This window comes from Peromyscus eremicus, chromosome 7, assembly GCF_949786415.1.
Source record: "Peromyscus eremicus chromosome 7, PerEre_H2_v1, whole genome shotgun sequence".
In the NCBI taxonomy this organism is placed as follows: Eukaryota; Metazoa; Chordata; class Mammalia; order Rodentia; family Cricetidae; genus Peromyscus; species Peromyscus eremicus.
In genome coordinates, this window is record NC_081422.1 from 17,302,022 (window position 1) to 17,326,345 (window position 24,324).

The 24,324-nt window shown below is 49.8% G+C and overlaps 1 protein-coding gene across 10 annotated transcripts in view; it reads left to right on the top strand.

The window, feature by feature from the left end:
- Nucleotides 1-24,324, top strand: part of Dnm2 (dynamin 2) — a 92,141-nt gene that overhangs the window by 14,270 nt on the left and 53,547 nt on the right. For all 10 annotated transcript variants that reach the window (XM_059267452.1, XM_059267455.1, XM_059267453.1 and 7 more), the window contains exon 2: nucleotides 18,683-18,756. In XM_059267452.1, the coding sequence (XP_059123435.1) occupies nucleotides 18,683-18,756 (74 nt within the window). The remainder of the gene's footprint in view (nucleotides 1-18,682; nucleotides 18,757-24,324) is intronic.

The window sequence follows — 24,324 nt, forward strand, 5'->3', positions numbered from 1 at the left end:
AGTTGATTGAGTCTGCAAAAATGGAAGCTACAGATGCAAGGAGCTAACTGAATATTTTCCCTCTGCCCAGAATCTCCCATAGTTATTAATTCTTTGAAGGTCATTTATTTTACTTTATTTTGAGATGAGGCATTAGTGTATAGCTCTGGTTGTCCTGGAACTCACTGTGTAGACCAAGCTGGCTTTGAGCTCACAGAGAGTGTTGAGTGCTGGGATTAAAGTAAAGTGTTTGCAACACTGTGCCTGGCTTATTTATTTTTGTTTTTTATTACTCCTGTGTGCTTATATGCGCGAGAGTGCAGATGCCCACAGAACCAGTGTTGCATCTTCCTGGGGCTAGAGGTACAGGTGGTTGTGAGCCACCAGCTGGGTGCTGGGACTCCAACTCTTCTTCCAAGTCCCTATTTATCTTAAAACTCTTTTGTTGTTGTTTTGTATAGTTGTGAGACAGGTAGGCCTGGCTGTTCTGGAGCTTGCTATGTAGACCAGGCTGGCCTCAAACTCCTCACAGAGATCCACATGCCCCCGTCTTGCAAGTGTAGGGTTTAAAGGTGTGAGCCACCACATCCAGTCATAAAAACTTGAGGTAGGGGCGTGTGTGTGTGTGTGTGTGTGTGTGTGTGTGTGTGTGTGTGTGTGTGTGTGTTGGTGGTAGTAGTGTTCAGAGGACAACTTGTAGGAGTTGGTTCTCTCCCCCTGTGTGGGTCCCAGGTATTGAAGTCAGGTCTTCAGACTTGGCAGCAAGCACCTTTACCTGCTGAGCCATCTCATAGTCCCTTCCTTTATTTTATTCCAGCCCCACTGGGCCTTGATGCTCCTCAACCTGAACAGCCCATCTCAGGATCTTTGACATGCTATCTGCACTCCCCTGACCACTGCTGATTCCTAAGGTGGCTCTGCAGCTCACTTCCTGCCTCCTGCAGGCTTCCATGCAAATGTCCCCTCCCCCGGGGCTTCCCTGGACACTCTGCTGCTGTGTCACCACTTGTCACTCTGTCCACTGTAATTCCTTTTGGAAGCAGTTAGACAGCCTGTGTTTGGCCTGCCTGTTTGTTTGACCTGAGGTTCCTCTTCCTGGGTGTGCCCTGCCTTGCAGGAGTCTGGCCCATCTCCCTGTGTCACTTTACATCACCTAGGCTTTAGTCACCAGTCAAGAGTCACTCAGCAGAGGAGACAGGTGTACTCTGCCACATTGTCACCTGGGCCCCACCCAGTTGGATCAAACCAACATGCTTAGTGCTTTGTGTAGCTGGGTCACAGTGAGACACTGCAGCCACACACAGCAAAAGGAGGTGAGGACTTTAGCTCACAGCGGGATCACAGCTGGACAAGGCTTCAGGGAATGAGGATTGGCAGGCCGAGGCTGTTTGTGTTGGCAGCAGTGGGGTTTTTGGGGACAGGGTCTCATGTTGCCCAGACAGGCCTCAGACCTACAGGAGGCTGGCCTTAAACTTCTGATTTTCCTGCCTCTACTTCCCCAGTGCTAGGGTGAGCCAGCACCAAGCACATCTGCTTTATGGGGTGCTGAGGATGGAACCCAGGGCGCTCTCTCATGTGCTAGGCAAGCGTTCTGCCGCTCACCACCAGCACCACCATGGTCCTAGAGTTTATAGAGACATAAAACCATGTCTGTGTGTGTATGGCATGAAAACACAAACCAATGCAAGTTTAGAGGAGTGACGGGTAATAGGATCAGCTAATATATGATCAGCATCCACTACACACATGAAAATGCCCTCCCAGAACACAGTGTCGTGTACAGTGAAGACCAACAACAAAAACCCACCAAAAAATGTAACAGAAACAAAGACATGAGAATCTAGGCACAAAAGTCATGTGAATCCACTCGGAAGAGCAGTCAGAGCAGGCTAGTTCCCAGAGACAGAAAGTAGACTAGTGCTTGTGTGTGTGTGTGGGGGGGGGTTCGGGGGGGGGGGGGGTTCGGGGGGGGGGGGGGTCAGCGGGGTGAGTACTCTGCGGACACAGAGCTTGGGGAAGATTAAAATGTCCTCAAGTTAATGGAAATGGTTTCACAGTCTGAATCCACAAAAACCCCCAGTAGCCACTTAAAAGCAGTGGATCACAAGGCCTGTGACACACTTTCCAGAAAGAGTTAAGCCAGAGGCTGAAAGCAACTCTCCCATCCCCCACACACTTACAAGAGAATTAGTGGTTCTGCCTTGCAGACAAAATACGGTGCTGGGGCAGGGCCACTGAGGCAGGAGCATAGCCAGAGTTCAACCTGGGCTATGGTGTGAGGAGGAGACCCTGTCTCAAAAAAAAAGTAGGAGCCACAGGTAAGAGAAACGTAGATAATTTCTCCTTCTGAGATAGGATTACCCACTTCTCGGTGAGCTCCAGCCACCTCCAGCTGTATTCCTGTGTGTGTGTGCATAGCGTGTCACCATCCCCTGTGCAGAGGGGGAGGGGGGGCTCCTAGGCTCATCTCATAACCAAGCTACTGCAGCTGCTGCAGTAGACAAAGGTGCAAAGTGTCTCTGGTGTGTTGGTCTGAACTCCTAGGAGTGGTGTGCGGGCCTCTCCCCTGATGTTAGGTCTCAGGAGTCCACCATTCCTCCATGCCAGAGCAAGTTCTAGGACATGTGTTTGTTTGTTTAGAGCTAGAGACTGACCTCATGCATGTTAGGTAAGTACTCCTGCACTGAGCTTCAGCCCTCTTTATTGTTTTGTTTTTGGGTTGTTGTTGTTTGAGACAGGGTTTCTCTGTGTAGCCTTGGCTGGCCTGGAACTCCCTCTGTAGCTCTGTAGACTGGGCTGGCCTGGAACTCAGGTCTGCCTGCCTCTGCCTCCCAAGCACTGGGATTAGAGGCGTGCACCGCCGCCACCTCCTCCACCGCCGCCGCCACCTCCTCCTCCTCCTTTTTGGTTTTTGAGACAGGATCTCATCATACAGTCCAGCCTGGTCTCTAACTCCAGTGCTGGGGCAACGAGTATCATCACTGTACCCTATTTTATCTGGTGCTGGGAATGGAACCTAGGGCTTCTTGCATTCCAGGCAAGCACTCTACAAACTGAGCCACAGAGCCAGCCTTCAAATATTTACTTATTTATTTATTCATTCATTCATTCTTTTATTCATTTATTTATTTATTTGGGACAGAGTCTTAATGTGTGGCCCTGTTGGTTTGAAATTCAATATGTGGACCAGGCTGACCTCATACTCACAGATTCCTCCTGCCTTTGCCTCCTTCCCAGAGCTGGAATTAAAGGTTTGTGATACCATGTCAGGCTATACAACATGTTTTGGTTTATTCACAGCCACTTTCTCTAACATCCCTGTAACACTGTACCACATTCCCTCCACATTTCACATCTTCATTCTTTAATGCCATGCGGAGTTGGTCAGTACTACCCACATGTGCGTGGGTGTGAGAGGCCATCCATTGGAACAGGGCAGCTGAACAGTGGCCACATCTCTAAAGAAAAATAGACCCTTTGTTCCCCAGGGGCCTCATGAGCCTCTCCCATGTTTTGTCTTTGAGGTAAATTCTGGCTGTGTAGCCCCGGTTAGCCACAAACTTGTGATTGCCCTGCCTCAGCCTCCTGAGCACTGATATTACGGGGGAGGACTTCTGTGTCCACCTTCATCTTTGTTTTCTTGTGATGCTTTTTAAAAAAATTCTTCAGAATTTCATTCGTGTATGTACTGAATGCTTGGTTGTTGTGGTGTTTGAATGAGAATGGACCCATTGGCTCATATTTTTAAATACTTGGTCCTCAGTTAGTGGAATTGTTTGGGAAGGATTGGGAGGTGTGGCTTTGTTGTAAGAAGTGGGTCACTGGCTGTAATGAGCATAGTAAAAATGCCTCTTAGACATGTAAAAATAGCTTAGTTAGGAAACTCACTACACCCAAGGCTATACCTGGTAACCAAAACCCAGTGGCATCACTCACTCTAGATAACCAGGCACAGTCCTAGAACCCCATGGCACTCTGGACAGTGTATAAGCAGAGACCAAGAGCAGTGCTCTGCTCTGCACATCTGGGGAGACACCACCTCTGGACAGTGTGTAAGCAGAGACCAAGAGCAGTGCTCTGCTCTGCACATTTGGGGAGACACCACCTCTGGACAGTGTATAAGCAGAGACCAAGAGCAATGCTCTACTCTGCACATCTGGGGAGACACCGCCTTGATCTGGCCTGAGGCCGGAGAGTCTCCTGAGGATTCTGATCCTCAAATCAGATACTCTTGTAAGAGGCTGGACCTGACCTTAAGCTAAGATATGTCACACAAGTGAACAACCTTAGGGAGACAGGCTTAGGATTAGGAATTTAGAATGTGAATTTTGAGTGATAACTGTCAGCATAATAAAATAGAACTTCTGTTAAACTAACTTGTGTATCTGCCCTCTTGCTCTAAACACCATTCCCAGTTGGTTCTCTCTGCCTCACTCTCTGCCTCTTGCTTGTAGTAGATCAGATGTACTAATCCAGTGCTCTGGCTACCTGCTGGCTGCCATGTTCCCACCATGATGATCATGGACTCTGGTACCTCTGGTACCATGAGCCCCAGATTAAATTCTTCCTTTTTTTAAAAATAATTTATTTGTTTTTATTTTTGTGCGTTAGTGTTTTGCCTGCATGTATGTCTGTGTGAGGGTGTCAGATCCCCTAGAACTAGAGTTACACACAGTTGGAGCTGCCATGTGGGTGCTGGGAATTGAACCTGGGTCCTCTGGAAGAGTAACCAGAACTCTTAACCTCTGAGCCATCTCTCCAGCCCCATAAATGCACCTTTCTCATGGTGTTTTTGTCATGGCAATAGAAAAGTAGCTAAGAGCTGGACACAGTGGTGCATGCCTCTAATACCATCACATCACTCCAGAGGCAGAGGGAGGCAGATCTTTGTGAGTTCAAGGCCAGCTTGGTCTTCATAATGAGCTATAGGACAGCCAGAGGTATGTAGAGAGACCCTGTCTCCTGGAAGAAAAAAGGAGGAGGCAGTCTTTTTTGCTTCCCTTTACCCTCACTCTTCCCCTCCCACTGATACCCTTTTCAAGTCTCTCCCACTAGTCTTGTTTAGCTATGGTTGCTTGCAAAGGCATGAGAGAGAGAGAGAGTGTGTGTGTGTGTGTGTGTGTGTGTGTGTGTGTGTAAGGGGGGGTGTTATTTACTGCGTATAATACTGCCTCCCAGAACCATTTCACTGCCTAGTCTCTCAATGAGGGGTGGAGCCTCCTGAGTCCCCTCCTCCATGCATAATGAGATGTTGGCAGGCTGACTCTTGTGCGGGAGTTGAGCCCATAGCTACAGCTCCACCCTGTCCAGAAGACACTACTTCTCAGCACTCTTCACCCTCTGGCTCTTAAAGTCTTTATTTGTTATGTATTTATTTACTTTTTAGTTTTTCAAGGCAGGGTTTCTCTGTGTAGTCCTGACTGTCCTGGAACTCCCTCTGTAGATCAGATTAAAGGCACACACTACCACACCAGGCTTGTTTTTGTATTTTTGAAGCAGAGTCTCTCTATGTACCCTTGGCTGTTCTGGAACTCTCTACATAGGCCTCAGACTCACAAAGATATACCTGCCTCTGCCTACTCAGTGCTGGAATTAGAGGCACATGCCTGGCTTCTTAACATCTTTCTGTTCCGCTTTCAGATGTCTCTTGTACTTTGGAGGCACTGATACAGCTGTCCTGCATGAGCTGCCCACTAGTGCAGAGGCAGGCTTCTCTGATGGAGGCCGAGAGCAGCACTCCTTGGTAGTTAGAGACTTCACCGTTTCAGAAGCCTGTTTGACAGTTAAACAGTAGCAGTGGGTTCTGCCAGGCTGTCTGTCCACGCCTTTAATCCCAGCACTTGAGAGGCAAAGGTGGGAGACCTCTGAGGTCAAGGACAGCCAGGCCACACTGAGACCCTGTTAAGAAAACAACAAAAACCTGTAGGAAGTTATCTCCCAAAGCCTGGACCTCTCTAGCCACCAGCTTTACAGAGCCAGGCGTGAACAATAACCCTGATACCATTGCTGCACCAATGGGTATATCTTTTCAGACAGGTTGTTAGTGTAGCTTGTGGGCACAGCTGGGCAGGACATTGATGAGTTTCTCAGCACATTTTATTTTGTAAGATTTGTTGATTTTTATTTATGTGCATTGCTGTTTTGCCTGCATGTATGTCCTTGTGAGGGTACCAGGTCCCCTAGAACTGGAGTTGCAGACAGTTGTGAGATGCCATGTGGGTGCTAGCAATTGAACCCAGATCCTCTGGAAGAGCAGCCAGTGCTCTTAACCATTGAGTCATCCATCCAGTCCAGAAGCATACTGTGGTTCTGTTGTTTTGTTTGTTTGTTTGTTTTTGGTTTTTCGAGACAGGGTTTCTCTGTGTAGCTTTGCGCCTTTCCTGGGACTCACTTGGTAGCCCAGGCTGGCCTCGAACTCACAGAGATCCGCCTGGCTCTGCCTCCCGAGTGCTGGGATTAAAGGCGTGCGCCACCACCGCCCGGCTGTTTGTTTGTTTTTGTTTTGTTTTGAGACAGGGTTTCTCTGTGTAGTGCTATCTGTCCTGGAACTCACTCTGTAGCCCAAGCTGGCCTTGAACTCACAGAGAGCCACCTGCCTCTGCCTCCAGAATGCTGGGATTAAAGGCGTGTGCCACCATCACCCTGCTCTCAGCACCTTCTGATACCTGCTGTTCGTCAGGGTGTGGTATCTTCAGCAACAGGTCTGAGGTCTAGCTCTACTGGCCCACCAAGGGCAGTAAGTAGCAGTAGCCCGTAATGTGTCAGGGCAACATTGCTGAACCTTCGTTTACACTCCCAGCTTCTAGGAGGAGGGGAGCTTTCTGCTGCTCCTGTCTGACTTCCTGAGCAGCAGAGTGCTGGCCTTGCAGAATGAGCTCAGAAGTGTTCCTCCTTCCTTGGAAGAGTCTTTGAAGAATCAGTGTTCAGTGTTCGTTCCCTTTTCAGTGTTTCTTAGAATTCACCATGAAGATGTTGGCTCTGGGCTGTCTTTTGGGGAACGTTTTTGAACACTAATTCAGATCCTTTATTCCTTTTAAGTCTCTAGAGATTTTACCACTTTCAGCCAGATTCTTTCTAAAAATTTTTTTTTCCAATTCCTCCAAGGTTTTTCCATTTCTTCCATAGTGTTCTCTTAGTCTTTTAAAAATAGTTTTTCATGGACTGGAGAGATGGCTCTGTGGTTAACAGCAGTTGTTGTTGTTTGACTGGGTTCAATTCCCAGCACCATATCCTCGGCTCACAATCCTTTGTAACTCCAATTCCAGGAGATCTGATGCCCTCAGCCGGTTTCTGAGGGGTACTGCATACATATGGTATATATGTATATATATGCAAGCAAACACTCATGCACATAAAGTAAAAATAAACAAGTCTTAGCTGGGTGTGATGGTGTGATGGTGCAGACCTTTTATTCTAGCACTCAGGAGGCAGAGGCAGGTGGATCTCTGTGAGTTCAAGATGAGCCTGGTAAACATAGATTCTAGGCTAGCCAGGGCCTGTCTCAAAAATAAAAAAAATCTTTACAAATATTAATTCGTGTGTGTGAGAGAGAGAGAGAAAGAGAGAGAGGGAGAGGGAGATGCACTTGGAGGTCAGAGGGCAACTTTGGAGTCAGCTCTCTCCATCTTTACGTGAGTTCTGGGGATGGAACTCAGGTCTTCAGGCTCGAACAGCAAGCACCCTTTCCTCTCGACAGCCCCCTATCCTTTCTATTTATTGTTTGGTTAGTCGTGATCTCCCTACATTTATTCCAAATACTAGTATTTTTGCCCCCCCCCCCAAGTCTTGGTTCTTCCATTTCCCTCTCCTCCCCCACATTGGTTTTTTTTTTTTTTTTTTTCTTTTTTTTTTTTTTTTTTCTTTTTTTTGGTTTTTTTCGAGACAGGGTTTCTCTGTGTAGCTTTGCACCTTTCCTGGAACTCGCTTTGGAGACCAGGCTGGCCTCGAACTCACAGAGATCCGCCTGCCTCTGCCTCCCGAGTGCTGGGATTAAAGGCGTGCGCCACCACCGCCCGGCTTCCCCACATTGTTTTTAAACAAGTTGGCCTCAACTTCACTGTACAGCAGATCTGAACTCCTGCTTCTCCTCTATCTGCCTCCCCAGTACTGAGATGCCAGGTGTGCACCACCATGCTTGGTTTATGTGGTACTGGGGATGAAAGGGCTTCTGTACCCCAGGGGAGCATTCTACCAATGGAACCCCAGTCCTTGAGACTTTGGTTTGTTTGCCCCACCTCCCACCCACACCAAGACAAGGTTTCTCTGTGTAACAGTTCTGGCTGTCCTGGAACTGGCTCTGTAGACCAGGCTGGCCTCGAACTCAGAGACTCGCCTGCCTCTGTCTTTGGGATTAAAGGCATGGGCTACCACCTCCCAGCAGTTTGCTTTTAATTACTGGGTCTCCCTCTACAGACTGCAGGCACACGATGGCTGGTGTCCACATATATTGGTACTTCCCCAATTCCGTTCTGACTTAGGTTTCTGCTGAAGTTGGGGAACATACATCCCTCCCTTCCAGTCTTTGCTAGGGCTGAACACGGCAGAGAGACTGTGCTGTGTGCACTCGAGGGTTGGGAAGATGGCTGAGTGGGACAGCACTAGTTTAGCAATTAGAGGCCCTGAGTTCTAGCCCACCATGAAAGGAAAGGAGGAAAAGTAGACAGACAAAACCCCCGGAGAGTGTGGGCCTCACTGTTGCCAGGTGGATCTGAGCACAAGTCTTTCTCACCTTGGTGTTTCTTGGTAGTATTCACTCTAAATATTTTCTATTTCCTTACTCATCTTTGATTCATTTTTCTTTCCTTTTTGTTGCGGGGGCAGGGTCTCACTATACCATCTTGTCTGGCCTGGAACTTACTATGTAGACCACTGGCCTTAAACTCACAGAGATCCTCCTGCCTCTGCTTCCTGAGTGCTGATATAAAACGAGACTGCACAGCCTCGTTTGTTTGTTTCTTTCTTTTTTTTTTTTTTAAAGATTAAGCTGGGCAGTGGTGGCCCATGCCTTTTATCCCAGCACTCTCTGAGTTCGAGGACAGCCAGGATTACACAGAGAAACTGTTTCAAAAAACAAAAACAAACAAGATTTATTTGTCTTATTTTTATGTGTATGAGTTTTTGCCTACATATATGTATGTATACCACATGCATGCCTGTGTCTGAGGAGACCAGTAGAGTGTGCTGGGTTCCGCTGGAACTAGTGACACTTTTTTGGGTCAAACCTGGGTCCTTTGCAAGAACAGCCAGTGCTCTTTAACTGCTGAGCCACCTCTCCAGCCCAACCCCTACCCTGATTTTTTTTGACAGGCTGTTTCTATGTAAACCCAGGCTAGTCTGGAAATTCCAATATTTTTGCCCTAAGCCACTGGAGTACAGGGGCCCTTTCTGGCTATTTGTGCAATTACTGAAAGGGTCATTTTGAATTGGATGGCCAGAAGTCACCTAAAAAGCTGGGTAGGTGTAGTGGCCTGCTTCCATCAGGAGGGAGGCAGAGACAGGAAATCCAGAGTAAGCTGACTGGCTAGACTAGCTGAACCACAGCTCTGGGTTTCCAGGAGACACCGCCTCAGAGAATAAGGTGAAGGGCGATGGAGGAAGACACTGCCATCAGCCTTGATTCCATATGCTCACGTACACATGTGCACCCACACAAGCATTTACATGCACATTACCCACACACAAGCAAGTGGGGTGTTGACATCCACACCTATGGAATAACCTAATTCCCCTGCCCTGTTCTTTTCCACGATCACACAGTATCCCTTGACTCACCAGTCCATTACTTCCAGTCATTGTCGGGCATGGACTTCTAGTTGTTTCTAGGTGTCACTCTCCTGACAGCCTGAGGGTCATCAGGCTTGTGTGAGTGCAGTGCTGAGGGATCAGTCCCTGAAGAAAGCAGGTAACTGTGGAGAAGGAAGTAGATTCAGGAATGTGTTGCCTCACCTCACAGAAGGGCTCTGCTAGCATCCCCACAGGGGTGCCAAGGAGAAGGGTCTGTGCTGCTTGTGGTGGTTTTTACCATTGGCTTTCCCCACATCATTGCCTTTGTGGCAGCACCCAGCTTCCTGTGCCTCCTCTGCCTGCTTCTGCCTCAGGGCATGGCCAAGTATTAGGACCTCATTTATAGATGGAGGGACTGGGACAGTGATGTCCTTGTGCTGGTCACACATGGTAAGGCTGTGGCTGAACTGTCAGGGTGCAGATGCTGCCCGTGATAGCCCTATTCTTAATTCGTGCCAGGAGAAAGCCATAGTGGCCTTCCTGTGCTCAGAGTTGGCTGGTTTCTTTTCATCCTGGCTCCCAGATGTGCTGAGGGCAGGATCACTGCAACTTAGGTAGGGCACCTCAGCGGTCTGAAGTGTTGCTTTTACCTGGGTGGCTTTGATCTGAGTTACTGAATCCTTGGTTTCCACATCTACCAAATGTGAGTAGTGAAAGCATGTAATTCCAGCACTCAGGATACCAAGCCAGGAGGATTAGGAGTTCAGGTCTGCTAGAACTACATTTTTGATACCATGGGGTTAGGAGAGCCCCGTGGGAGCACATCAAGACTCCTTCCCACAGCCAGGCCAGCTCCTGGGGGGGATGTGTGTTCTGCACAGGCCTCAAACCCAGTGTGTAGCCAAGGATGACCTGGCGCCTCTGATCTTCCTGCTTCCATCTCTGGGGTGCTGGGACATACAGGTATGTCCGCCATATCTGCTTTATGCAGTGCTGGGGATGGAACTCAGGGAACAGTGACAGACACTACTGGAACTTGGTGCTGAGACACAGCAGACCAGCTTCCCCGGCCTTGTGGGGCTGCCAGGCTGCCTTGGAGCTGGGAGTAGGGTACATGACTGCTGCTGAAGGAGAAAGATCACGAGTGGCTGAGCTGCCAGAGGAGGGGTCTGCAAAAGGGACCGATCGGCTTGTGAGGTGGATGGTTCTGGAATATTCTGGCAGACTGGAGGCTGCCTGTCTTTCCTCCCTTCCTAGGGATCAGTTTGGCCCACTGCGTTGGTAATCCATGTGTCACCAGCCATCTATCACACAGAGGCTGTATAGACTTGGCAGTCATTGCCTCAGTCCCCAGCTCACCCTGTTTTACACCGCCCTGCACCTGGCCCAGGATATGAAAGAGTCCTCTGCCGAGGGCACTTACCTGGTACACAGCAGGGCGGGGCATGGACACAACTCTTCACTAGCAGTTCTGAGCCATCAAAGGGCCTAGAAGGGTAGAGTTGAGATCCATGGTTCCATGGTTCAGACAGCTCCCCTGACAGTGTTGTTTGGCTATTCCATACAACTGGATGATGACAGGTTAAATATTTACCTGTTATAAAGTTATAAATGAACTGCAAAAGCCTGGAATTCATGTCACCTTGGAGACTGAAACATACTCTTGGCTTGTTTTGTTTTGTTTTGTTTTGTTTGAGACAAAGTCTCATGGAGCCCAGACTGGCCTCACAGACAGTAATCTGCCTCCTGAGTGCTAGAATTTCATACATGTACCACACTCTGGGATTTTTCATTTTTCTTTCTTAAGCAGGGTCTCATGGAGCCCAGACTGGCCTAGAGTTTACTATGTAGCTGACGTTGACCTTGAACTCCAGATCCACCTGCCACCAATGAATACTGGGATGCCATGCGGGCCTCCATACCCAGGGAAACAGATACTGTGCTATTCTGAATACATGGATGACCTCCATCAAGCCAGCTGCCTCTGTGCAGAAAGATACAAACAGATGAAACCCCTTGATTATAGCTGGGTCGGGGGCTTAGTGGTTAGTGTTTGCCTGACATGGACAAATCCCTGGGCTCCATCCGCAAGCCAGGCATAGTGGTGCACACCTGTGGTCCCAGGCATAGTGGTGCACACCTGTGGTCCCAGGCATAGTGGTGCACACCTGTGGTCCCAGCACTTGCAGGGCAAGAGGGCTATACTCAGCTACATAGAGACCAGCCTCTAGATGAGATCCCACCTCTAGACAAAGAAAACAAACATCAAACAACAACAACAAAACCTTGCGCCAGGCAGTGGTGGCGCACGCCTTTAATTGCAGCATTGGAGTCTGAGCCAGGAGGATCTCTGTGAGTTCGAGGCCAGCCTGGTCTGTAGAACGAGATCCAGGACAGGCACCAAAACTACACAGAAAGTTTCTGTCTTGTAAACCCCCTGCCACAAAAAAAAAAAAAAACAAAAAAAAACAAAAAAAAAACAAAAAAAAAACCACCAAACTTCCTAAATATGGTGCAGGTTCCCTTCTTATAGAATGGGTTTCCTCCTTACAGAGCCCACTCACTGTCCCACACTCTGAGGGGCACCTGGAACTGGAGCTGAACTGCTTCTCAGAACAGTTGCAAAGTTGAGTTAGCCTATTCCCTGCTGGTTGGACAGTTAGGTCATTAATGTTGCCGTCTGTCCTTGTTAACTCATGTAGGCAGTGACTGGTCTTTAACTGTGGGGCTTCTGCCCTCTATCAGTGTGATGATAGGTGTAGGGGTCCCAAGGAGACTGAGACCCATCTCCTACCTGCCCTGGAGGTCCATGTTTCAGCTGGAACTGATTATTTGCTAAGTAGATGAACCAGAAAGTGCAAGCTAGTAAGGACATCTCTGTGAGGAGAATGAAAACAGGCAGTGCAGGGTGGGTGTGGGCTCACCAGGGATCAGCTGACCTCTCTGAAGAGGGGACATCTCAGCTGAGCCCTCAGTGTGCAGAGGAAGCCAGAGTTTTCATAAGAAAGGTCACTGTGTGAGGATGAACAAAGGCCCCGAGGCAGAAATATGCTGAGCTCCTCTGAGGGTCCTTCACTGTGGACCCAGCTAGAGGGAATAAGTGAAGGAGTCGGGGTGGTGATTGTTGAGTGATGACAGGGTCTCCGAGGCCCTTGAGGAACACATGGCAGCCCCTGAAAGTTAGGAGCGGAGGAGTGATTACAGGTTACCCCAAGTTTACTTTGGCTGTGTAAGATGAATGCTGTCATGTGTGGGTGTGCATGCCAGAAACTGATAGTGGACATCTCTTGCTGTATTGTTCTCCCCCATATTTTTTGGGACTAGGGCCTTTTACTGAATCTGGGGTTTATCAGTTTGGGCTAGACTGGTTGGCCAGTGAGCCCATGAGCCAGGGATCTTTCTGTCCCCACCTCCCAAGTGCTGGGATTGCAGCTGTAAACCATTGCTTGGCTTGTGTGGGGGCTGGGGACCCACACCTGGGTCCTCCTTTTACTGACCAAGCCATCTCCCTACCCCAAGAATGCTGTATTGTGGGGTACAATGGCAAGAACTTTGTAACTGAGACTCTCCTCGAGGCAGGTGTCAATGAAGAAACTGAGGCAGTCAGAGGTCGCTCAACTCACCAGATTGTCCAGAAAGGTTCTTGAAGTAATCCAAGGACTGGATTACAACTGAGCCTTGGAAAGTCCCAGAGACACAGCTCTCAAGTCACCCTATTTCCTGCTCCTGCTCCCCGCCCAAGCTGGTCCTCAGATATGACCACAAGCAGGTGACACTAGGCCCGAGTGCCAAGGGCGGGACTGATTTGAGTCCTGCTGGATTCCTGGCTGGGGAGGGACTGCTGGGCAGAAGCCGGGAGGCCAGCAGCACCCGGCCTGAACTCACAGGGCCCAGCAGGCGCCAGGTCGCCGCCCCTGACCTGAGCTCAGTCTCCTGGTCTGTGATGTTGTACCTGTTGTGTGCCCAACTCTGGGTGGAGAGATTGGGGAGAGAGAGAGCTAAGTTTGGGTCTAACCATGGAGTGGCTGCTGCTGGGATGGGAGCATAGTAGGGACAGATGGGGAGGTAGGGAGGAAACAGCTTAGGTGGAGTCGTCAGTCAGGTCTGGGAGTGCTACAGGAAGAAGAAGGCTCCTGATAGGTGGAAGTGGGCCTGGCCGTGGCGGGGAACATGGAGGTCTGTGTTGGCAGGGAGGGCAGGAGTTGGAAGGAGTGGGTCGTGCAGAGCTTAGTGGGCCATAGGACGGGGGAGCCCCAGATCCGTGCCCCCAACCCCCACCCTACCACCACCACCAGAGGCCCTAATCAGCTTGCTGAGGGAGAGAAGGTGGATCTGATCTGGTGTGACCTCTAATCTAGTAGCTCCAGGCTCTGAGGTCTTGGGAATGAGAGTGAGTGAGGGTCTCCACCCAGGGCCTTACCTACATCCTGCCAGAAGCCAGGCTACTCCAGTGGTGGACTACGGGCTGGCTCAACCTTTCCTGCTTGTGTTTGGTTTCCTACCCTCTCCTCTCAGGGCGAAGCCAAGCTCTCTACAGAAGAAAGTAAACAACCTGCCCTTGTGCTGTCTTCCTGTCCCCACCCAGGAGCTCTTTTTTGTCTTCAGGGAGCCATAAGGCTTAGAGCCCCACGAAGGCTCCCAGGGGGAGAAGCTCTTCACAAGGGTCCCTGTCATTAGTCCTTTTATCCAACAGGTAACCGAGCCACTGCTCAGAGAGGGCCTAATACAGCCCACAGAGACATCTGGCCCGAGAGCCTTTGCACATCTGTCCTCTCAGCACACACGGATTCTAGCAGCTGTTTGTGAGGCTGGTCCAGGCTGCTGTTGACCTGACCAAGTGCAGAAGCTCTGATCTGTTACAGGGCCAGCTTCGGCTTTCCGTCTGAGGCTGAGCTGGTGGCAGTGGGAAGGAAGGATGGGCTCAAGCTCTAGCCTCTGCCCATGGGTAGGTGGGCAGTTGCCCAGGGAAGGGCTCCTGGCAGAAGGAACAACCCCTGCAAAGGTCAGGGGTTCAGAGGGCCACTGGGGCACCTAGATAGACCGAGATTGGATTGGCAGCTACAAAGGGCACAACACTTTTGTGAGGGAACTCTCTGGGGGTCTGTTTTTAGAAGTCCATGTGGGGTTGAGGGGTTGGGCTGTGGCTCTCAGTCAGTAGAGTGCTGGCTTAGCATGCACAAAGCCTTGGGGTCCGTCAGCACCACATAAACCAGGCATGGTAGTGCATACCTGTAATCCTAGCACTGGGAGGTAGAGACAGGGAAATCAGGAGTTCAAGGCCATCCTCTACTACATAGAGCTTGAGGCTATCCTGGACTACAAGAGTCCCTGTGCCAATAGAGAAAGGAGAAAGGAAAGAAACAGAAGGGGGACAGCTCCGTCTGACAGTGAGAAATGATGTCACACTTTACACTAACTAAACTGATCATGTTCTATCACTGAACTAGGCCTAGAGAAACAGAAGAGTGGAGCCTGGCCTGGGGAGCTGATCCTGTGCGTAGATATGGAGCTGTGGGTGTCTTTGAGCCCGAGTCTTCCCATTCCCTATATATTTGTTGCCATCCCCCACAGCTGGCAGAGTTTTACTGACCAGGAAACCCAGACCTGAGAGTGAACCCAAGTCACATAGCACAGAACTGGCTAAGTGAGAAACTGGAATGCTAGGGCAGCCAGAGCACACAGGAAATGTCATAGCAACAGCAAAGAAAGGGACTCGTGCCTTGGGAGGCGGGTGGCCTGGAGAAGGAACATCTAAATGAAGCTAAGGCCATCTCCATTGCCAGCTATGGACAGTTGGCGTTTGTGGGAGAACTGCTTAGGAGGCCTGTAGGGTGTATTCTGCTGCTCTGCCCAGGAAACCCCCCCCCCTTTTAAGATTATTTTTTATGTGTGTGAGTGTTTTGCCTGTATGTGTATCTGTGTACTTGCTACCTATGTGTGCCTGGTGCTTAAGGTCAGTGAGGGTGTGGGATCCCCTGAGACTGGAGTTAGAGATGGTTGTGAACCACCATGTAGATGCTAGGAATTGAACCAGGGCCCTCTGGAAGAGCAACCAGGGCTCTTAGCCACTGAGCCATCGCTCCAACTCCAGAAAAAAAGGGAAAAAATCTAAAGCACATTTATTTACTTACTTACTTACTGTTGGTGGGTGGGTGGGGTACTTGGCATGACATGCAAGTGGAGGCCAGAGGACAACTTTGCAGAGGCAGTTCTGTCCTTCCACCATGTGAAACCCAGGAATCGAACTCAGGTCTTGAGATTTGGCAGCAGATACCCTTATCTCCTTGGCCATTTCAGTAGCCCATGGAAATCATCTTGACCAGGCCTTTCTGCACCAACCCTGAGGGATTTACAGTGGGTAGCTTGGGGGCTGTCCAGCCACACGGGATGCTGCGTACTCAGTTCCAGGGCACGTGGGAACAGCTCTGGGCTGCTAGCTCCCAGTCTGGCCTGTGACATGACTGGCCGTCTACTTCCTCTTCCTCCTCCGGCTCTGCCTTCTTGTTGCCCTCCCTATTGGCCACCAAGGCTCCAGCCTTTTCTTGGGAGAACTAGAGCTTATCCAGGGCACCACACGTCACCATTTGAAACTCTCTGTGTCCCTTGTCTGGGACAGAGACTGATGTCTGAGGTATCACCATTGTCCTCAGGGTGTCTTATCCCCTCAGATGCCCCCAGTGTAAAGCCACTGTAATACATACCAGTGGTTACTGGTCCGGGTGGCAGGGGGTGTGGCTCAGTGGTAGAATCCCCCACTGAGAGGCTGCACCGTGAGGAGGGACTGAGATTCTGGGATCCGGTGGTCAGAGTCTTCAGGTGGACCTCATGTGATTCAGCCTAGGTTGCTGCCTTTGCTGATGCGCTGCAGCCTTAGGCAAGGCCTGGTCTCTGCTTCACTCAGTTCCGTGAGATGGGGCATTGAGTCATCTGGCAGGGTCTTGTCATCCATGCGAAGTGCTCTGTTCCTCCCTGGTCCCACCATAGGGCTGCTCCACAGTACCATGGATGTGTTTAACTAATGGATTGATTTAGACAGGCTCTCAGATAGCTGAGGCTAGCCCATAACTCATTGTGTAGCCAGGATGACCTTGAACACACTGACCATAACTATTTCTACCAAGTCCCTTTGGAATCAGTTCCCCGTGACATAGTCAGCAACGTTGAAGACAGTTGGTGACTCCTTGGTGTGGTGCCCAGCTCCATGGGCTCTGTTGTAGTTCCTTTGTGTTTTCTTTAATATCAAAACAAATCCTCCCTCTTTGGTCCACCCAGGAGGAAGTTCCTTGTGAGACGATAGATAAAAGGCTCTTTTTCTTTTATGTGTCTGGCTTTCTGAGCCTCTGGATGGACGGTTGGTATTGACTAGCTCCTTTGCTGAGTTGTGGAGATTTTGTTTAACTTACTCTGTAAATCACTTAACAGGCTACATTTCATTGATTTATTGTGTGTATGCACATGTGCATCTGTGTGTGCTCCTGTGTGTCATGGTCATGTGTGGAGGTCAGAAGACCACTTGTGAGTTGGCGCTCCCTTCACCATGCCAGTCCTAGGCATTAAGTTCAGTCATCAACCTTGCTGGCAAGCACCGTCACCCTCCTCTTCTGTCTTTAATTCCTTCTGTTGCAGTGCTGGTGATGAGCCCCTTAGCTGCGCATGCTAGGCAGGTGCTGTGATGCTGAGCTCTAGCTCCAGTTGATGTAGCTCAGGCTGGCCTGGCACCTGTGCTGGAGTCAAAGACGACCTTGACATTCTGATCCTCCCACCGCTGAATTTCTCTCCTCCCCAGCAGAATTCCCACGTGGGTCTCCAGAAGCCACGCAACCCCAGTTCTTTTTGTGCTATGTAAAGGACTGAATCTGGAGTTTCACACACATTGTGCAAGTATGCTGCCATCCTATATTGCTCTGCAAATTCTTTAGATCTGAGTTGTTTTGTTTTTCCAAATGGTTGCCTGTAGCCCAGGCTGGCCTTGAGCTCTCTATATAGCTGAGGCTGGTCATGAACTTTTGATCCTTCTGCCTCTCATGCCCTGCTGGTGACCTTTCCTGAGATATAATGTAGATACAGTAAAACAGAGATCTTAAATACACACCCTGATTGTTCTGATAACTTAATAAAAAAAAAAAAACAAAAAAAAAACTGCTGATCACTGGACAGATCAGCATTGAGGACGTTTTTGCCACCCCAGAAAGTTCCATCTTGTATCTTCCTGTCTGTTCCTCCAAAGGAAGCCTCTTCTCTGATCTTATCGCAAGAGACAGCTCTGGCTGTTGAGGTTCAAGTCCATTCATTATGTACCAGCTTAGCCTGGGCCATGTGCCTGGAAAGGGTGTGCATGGGGTCTCCCAGACAGCTGCACTCATTTCTACCCCCACGAGGCAGGCCACACAGATGTCCATTCACCAGACAGAAAGAGCTATGGACCAGCCATTTGACAGTGCTGATGGTGACCTAACTCAGGATGCTTTTGCCTCCCAATGTGCTGGTACAGACATTAGCCACCATGTCCATTTCCTTCAGTGCTGGGAATCCAACCCAGAGCCTCCTGCATGCTGGGCAAACACTTTAGCTACTGAGCCACCTTTCAGCCCTTGTTTAGTCTGAGACAGCATCTTGCTGTGGAGTCCCATCGACCTGCCTCAGTCTTCAGCGCCCTGGGTTGCTGGTGGTTGGCTGTTTTAGCTCAGGCTGACCTTGAACTTGATCCTCCCTCAATCCCTGGGCCTCTTTCTTTGCTATGGGGAACATTGCCTGAATACAATATAAAGAGGGGCTAGTGGAAATGCTAGAGCACCAGAACAGGCCTGTCCACACAGCTCTGTGTCCTCAGCCTCCAGACCCTCTATAGCCTGGGGGTGGGAGAGCCGCTGGGGTTGGTATGTTTGCTGAGGTTTGCAGACGGTTACTCACTGCCTGTGCTCACGTGTCCTGTCCCTCTAGCAGGACTGTGAGTCACTTCTGCTGCTTTCTCTTCTCCCAGGGACTTCCTTCCACGAGGATCAGGAATTGTCACCCGGAGGCCTCTCATTCTGCAGCTCATCTTTTCTAAAACAGGTATGAGAAGTAGAAATTTCAAAGCAAAACCCAAGAAAAAATCAAAATAATAAATAAAGTAAGGGATACGGAGGCAGTCTAGTTCCCAGACCGCTTGCCCGACACATGGGAAACCCTGGTTCCATCCCCAGCATAGTATCAAATGGCATGGTGGCGCACACTTGTGATCCGAGCAGAAGGGTCAGAAGCTCAAGGTCACCCTGTGCTACACGAGAGTTCAAGACCATCCTAGACTACGTGAGACCCTGTCTCCAGACAACAACAAACAAGTACTACGAGGAGGCCTTATCTGGATGTAGAAATGGACTTGGTCTCTTGAGGGTGTTGGGGACTAAGGAGAAATCAGAGCTCTTGTGTTGTTTAGGTTTGGATTTGAAGGTCCCCATGTACAGGGAGCTGAAAATCAGCTCAGTGAGCACCCCAGCTGCAGCCCGGAGTCCCAACCAGGACCAGGGCACCAGGTGCCATAGTTACTTTCTGAATCTTTTTTTTTTTTTAAAAGAAGTCTTGCATTTCAACTAAAATCACTTCCTTATACTTCGTGTGCAGACACAGACCAGACCCAATTAAAAGAACCAGTGTGCCTGGCATTTGAGGCCTAGCCCATAGTCTCATGCTTCCAGTTGTTCCCCAACATGCCCTGCCACTGAAAATGGAAGCATAGCCAGGTTCCCTGCATTTCTAGTGGGCCACTGGCTTGGAATCCTCAGCCAGTCCAACATGACCTAACACCCCCACTTCCGCCACCACCCCCTCACCCCCATCCCCACCCCGCCTTCCAAAGCCCTGTTGTTTTCCTTCACCCTGATTCTACCAGCCCAGCTTGGAGGAGAGGCTCCATTGAGACCTGGTGGTTTGGTACACATTGCCCCTGTGCGGGCTCTGCTTCATGCATGACAGGATGGGCTGCTGCTGCTCTTGGATCGGGCTCCGTCAGCTGCACTGGGAAAGGCCCTTGGCAGCTCTTCCTGTGTCTGTCTCATTGCCTGAAGGGCTCTGCCTCACCTCAGGAATCCCTGTTATGCCCTTTTTCGTGGGGTACCAGCTGGCACTATTGCTGCTTCTGGTCCCTGGCTACCCTGGGAAAGCCTGCCTGGGTCAGCAGGGAAGGGAGCAAGCCTTCACAGGTTCCTGTGCTGGCTTCCTTTGTGGGCACCCTGCCTGCAGAGGGAAGATAATGGGAAGACAAGGTAGTCATGTGCCAGGCCCTTGATGAACAGTGCCAGCTTTATACCTGGATTGGTTGCTTGTTTGGACAGCTGGTACCCAGGTTGGCCCAAATCTCCTGGACATAGGTGCTAGGATGACAGTACTAGGTGAGCCACCATGCTTAACTTTACTATAGGCTGTAGTTTTTTATATCTTTATTTTTAATTGTGTGAATATTTTACCTGCATATATGTCTGTTCACTGCATGTGTACCTGGTCCCTGTGAAGGTGAGAAGAAGGCATCAGATCCCCCGGAACAGGAGTTACAGGCACTATGAACCACTGCATGGGTGCTGGGAATCGAACCCAGTGCTCTTAACCTCTGAGCCATCTCTCTTCAGCCCCTTCTTTTTTCTTTTTTCTTTTCTTTTCTTTTTTTGTTTTTGTTTTTGTTTTTGTTTTTCGAGACAGGGTTTCTCTGCATAGTTTTGGTGCCTATCCTGGATCTTGCTCTGTAGACCAGGCTGGCCTTGAACTCACAGAGATCTACCTGGCTCTGCCTCCTGAGCGCTGGGATTAAAGGTGTGCGCCACCACTGCCAGGCCAGACCCTTATTTTATTTGTTAAATTATGTGTATGCATGTGTGTCTGTGTGTGGGCGTGTGCATGTGAGTGCAGGTACAAACAGAGGTCTGAAGCCACCAGATCTCCTGGAGCTCAGGTGGTCCTGAGCCACCTTACCTGGGTCCTAGGAACTAAGCTTGGGTCCTGTAAGGTCAGTGTATGCTCTTAACTGTGGATTCATCTCTCTAGCCCTGTTTTTTATATTCATCTTCTTTGTGTGTGTGTATGTGTGTGTGTAAGTACACACATGCAGTGGCTTGTGCATGGAGATCAGAAGACAACTTTGCAGGAGTCAGTTCTGTCCTTCTGCTATGTGGGTCCCTGCATCCAGCTCAGGTTGTCAGGATGGTGTCTTCACCTGCTGAGTCTTCTCTCTTGCCCATTTACTGTAGTTGTATGCTCGCTATTGTTAGATTGTCTAGGGACGTTTGTTGGAACAGCAGATCAGCTGACCCCTACTTTGGAAGGCCACTGCTTTTGTCATAGAGGCTGCCACCAGTAGTGATCCATTGGGCACTCACAATTTATCACAGGCGGGCCCAGAGACTGAGTGCCACCCTGTGCTCCCAGGGAAAAGGTGCTGGGTAGAGGGGAAGGTGACAGGGAGGGTGAGGCTTTGGGCCTCTCTCAGGAGCTGACCTTGGAACTGCTGCTGGCATGTTTCTGGTACTTCGGAATGCTCCTAAGGCTTTGGGGATGGGCCTGAGACCTCTGCAAACTAGATGAGCACCCTCTGAGCTATAGCCCACTCCCTCCAACTGCATTTTTTTTAACTCCTTATTTTGAGACAGAATCTCACTTTGTAGGACAGGCAGGCTTTGAACTGTATTCCAGGTGGGCCTTAAGCTTTTGATCTTCCATTTGCAGCCTCCTGGGTAGCTAGAACAGCACACCTCAAGGCCTGACTGGCATGTGCAGGGAAGAGGGGGTGCTGGTGCCTAGCAGATCTGGTGTGTAGAGGTTCCTGGGCTGCCAAAGTCTGCTGGAAGTCTGAGATTCTCTGGGTCTGGGTAGTCTTGGGGAAAAGCCCATGAAAGGAACCATTGAACTGAGGACACCTGGCCAGAGCTGACCTTCATAAAGGTCAGAACAGTCCCTGACCTTCCTCCCTCTTGGAGGGAGCCCAGACTTTCCCACCTCTTGCCTGAGGCCACAAAGGATGGCTATTACTTAGATCCTTGATGGAGCTGCTTTTGGGGATATGACCAGTCACATGGGAGGAGGCTGGAGCAGGTACTAGGCATGGCTGCTTGGGGCAGGGTGACAGTTTGTAGAGATGGGACAGAGCTGGATCTCTTGGGCTGGGTGTGTCTCAGGATTTTCCTATCCTGAGTCCCCTAAGCTTGAATGCCCCTGACCCTTTGCCTAATAGTGGTATTGCCAGTCTCCTTGCTTCAGGTAGATGCCCATACTGTGCTGAGCCTTGGTGGGACATTAGAGAAGTAGCCTTTGTGTTTCCTTCAAGGTGTGTTGTGTTGTTAACAGGCTGCTCTATCTCCCCACCCCGGCCTAGTAATGCTGCAGACTGCACTTCCTATACTCAGCTGGCTGAAGAGAGTATCGCTGGGCTGGTTAGAACGCGAGCGGATCAGACCTCAGATCTACCCTGGGCCAGGGACCCTTGGAGCACATTCTAGGTCCTAGCAGTAGTGGGTGCAGAGCTGGGAGTAGAGGTGGAGAGGTAGGAGATGGATAGGCGAGCCCTAGAGATTACAAGTTCCTCACATTGATGCTGGCTGCAGAGCCAAGGATTTGGACAGACCAGCGTCCTTCCATACCTCAGTGGCTGCTGCTCCTTTGAGGTTCAGGACTCTAAAGATATGCCTCGTGAGGCCAGACCAGGGTCCTCCCCCTTAGAACTTCAGACACCCAAGTGCCTTGTGGCTTTTTGTTCAGGCTGGTTTGCTGAGCCATGACTAGAAGCTAGTGCTGTTTAAAAATTACCTAAGACCACAAGTTCCAAGAAGCCTAGTGGCCCACGAGTGAACCCTCTCCTCACCCAGAATCATCCTGCTAAACTCTGGGGGTGAGGGTGGGGTTTCTCTTCCATCCCCAGCCTTCACCCTGACTTTGGTCTATGATCACTGGGCCAGAAAAGAGATGTCAAGACACAGCTAGTCCCTAGCAGAACCCAGCCCCTCTGGTTTCCCAGAGACAGCCATGCCTCTTCACTGCCCCTCGAGCTCCTGTGTTCCCACCTCTGGCCCTCCCCATGTTCCATGGAGTCACTTGTTAGATAAAACTGTACTTTCTTGAGTCAAATTGAGTTTTGTTTGAGACAGAATCTCGTGTAGCTCAAGCTGGCCTTGAATTTGCTTATATCTGAAGCTAGCCTTGAACTCTGATCTCCCATGTAGTGGGATTACAGGCATGCCTCACCGTGTCTGGCTGTGTTCTCCCTATGTCTCTTCCTCACTATAACGGGAGATGTGCGGAAGCAGGGAGATGCTGCAATACTTGGCTGTCCGTTCTTGCCGGACACCCAGCCTTGGGCCTTAGATCCCTCATCAGTGCTCCAGCTGCGGGGGCTAAGGACTGGAGAATGAGTGGAGCTGTCCACCATTTCCTACCCAGTACCTCCTTCCCTGGGCTGTTCGGCCATGGAGGCCCTTTTCTGAACCTGTGGCTTCCATCTATACAGGCCTGGGTGGCCATTAGGCCATACTTTGGGGTGCTTCTGGGTCTAAGAAAAAAGCAGTCTGGAGCAGGCATGGTTCAAGTCAGGGGCTAGTTGGAATGATGCCTGCTTTGGAGTAACAGTGTATCTTAGGGCTGGAGAGATGCCTCAGAGGTTAAGAGCACTGACTGCTCTTCCAGAGGTCCTGAGTTCAATTCCCAGCAACCACATGGTGGCTCACAACCATCTGTAATGAGATCTGGTGCCCTCTTCTGGCCTGCAGGCATACATGCTGTATACATAATAAATAAATAAATCTTTAAAAAAAAAAAAAAAAAAAATAGTGTATCTTACACAAGCTCCTGTTTGTCTCAAACCCAGAGGAGCTGTAGGCTGAATAGGAATAGTAAATGCTGTGTGCTAATGCTCCTAAGGCTCTGAAAACTCTTGCATGCACATATCCTGTGGGTTTTTTGTTTGTTTTATTTTTGAGGCAGAGTGTCATGTAGCACAGCCTCAAACTCACATATAGCTGAAGGTGACCTTGAACTCCTGATCCTCCTGTCTCTACCTCCCTAGTGCTGGAGTTTAGGAGTGTGCCACCACATAGGATTTATGTGGTGCTGGGATCAAAAGGCTTTCTACCAAACTGTACTTTATTCCCACTCCTATTTTTTTAGATCTATGAATTTAGTGTGTGTGTGTGTGTGTGTGTGTGTGTGTGTGTGTGTGTGTGTGTATGTGTGTATGTATGTATTTAGATGCCTGTAGAATTCAGAGGTGTTGGATCCTTTGGAGCTGGAGTTTTAGGTGTGAGGTGCCTGACATGGGTGCTGAGAACCAAACTCAGTCCTCTTCAGGAACAGCACTCACTCTTAACTGTTGAGCCAGCTCCAGCCTCCTGTTGGTTTGTTTGAGATTGGAACTTAGTACCTCACCTAGGTTGACAGATCCTGTTTGGTTGTTGGGTATATCTGGGGTCTCCAAAGTGTGTCTGAGCCCCCAGGCATTCTTGTCCAGACATGCATGCCAATGCCAGACCTGAAGAAGGCAGATCTTGTGGTCCTGGGCATCAGGAGCTGGCCAAGACGGCATTGCTTTTTGCCAGGCTGTGGATGAAGTCTCACTGCTTTCATCTTCCAACACCTACATACATGCTTAGGAAGCAGAAGCAGGTG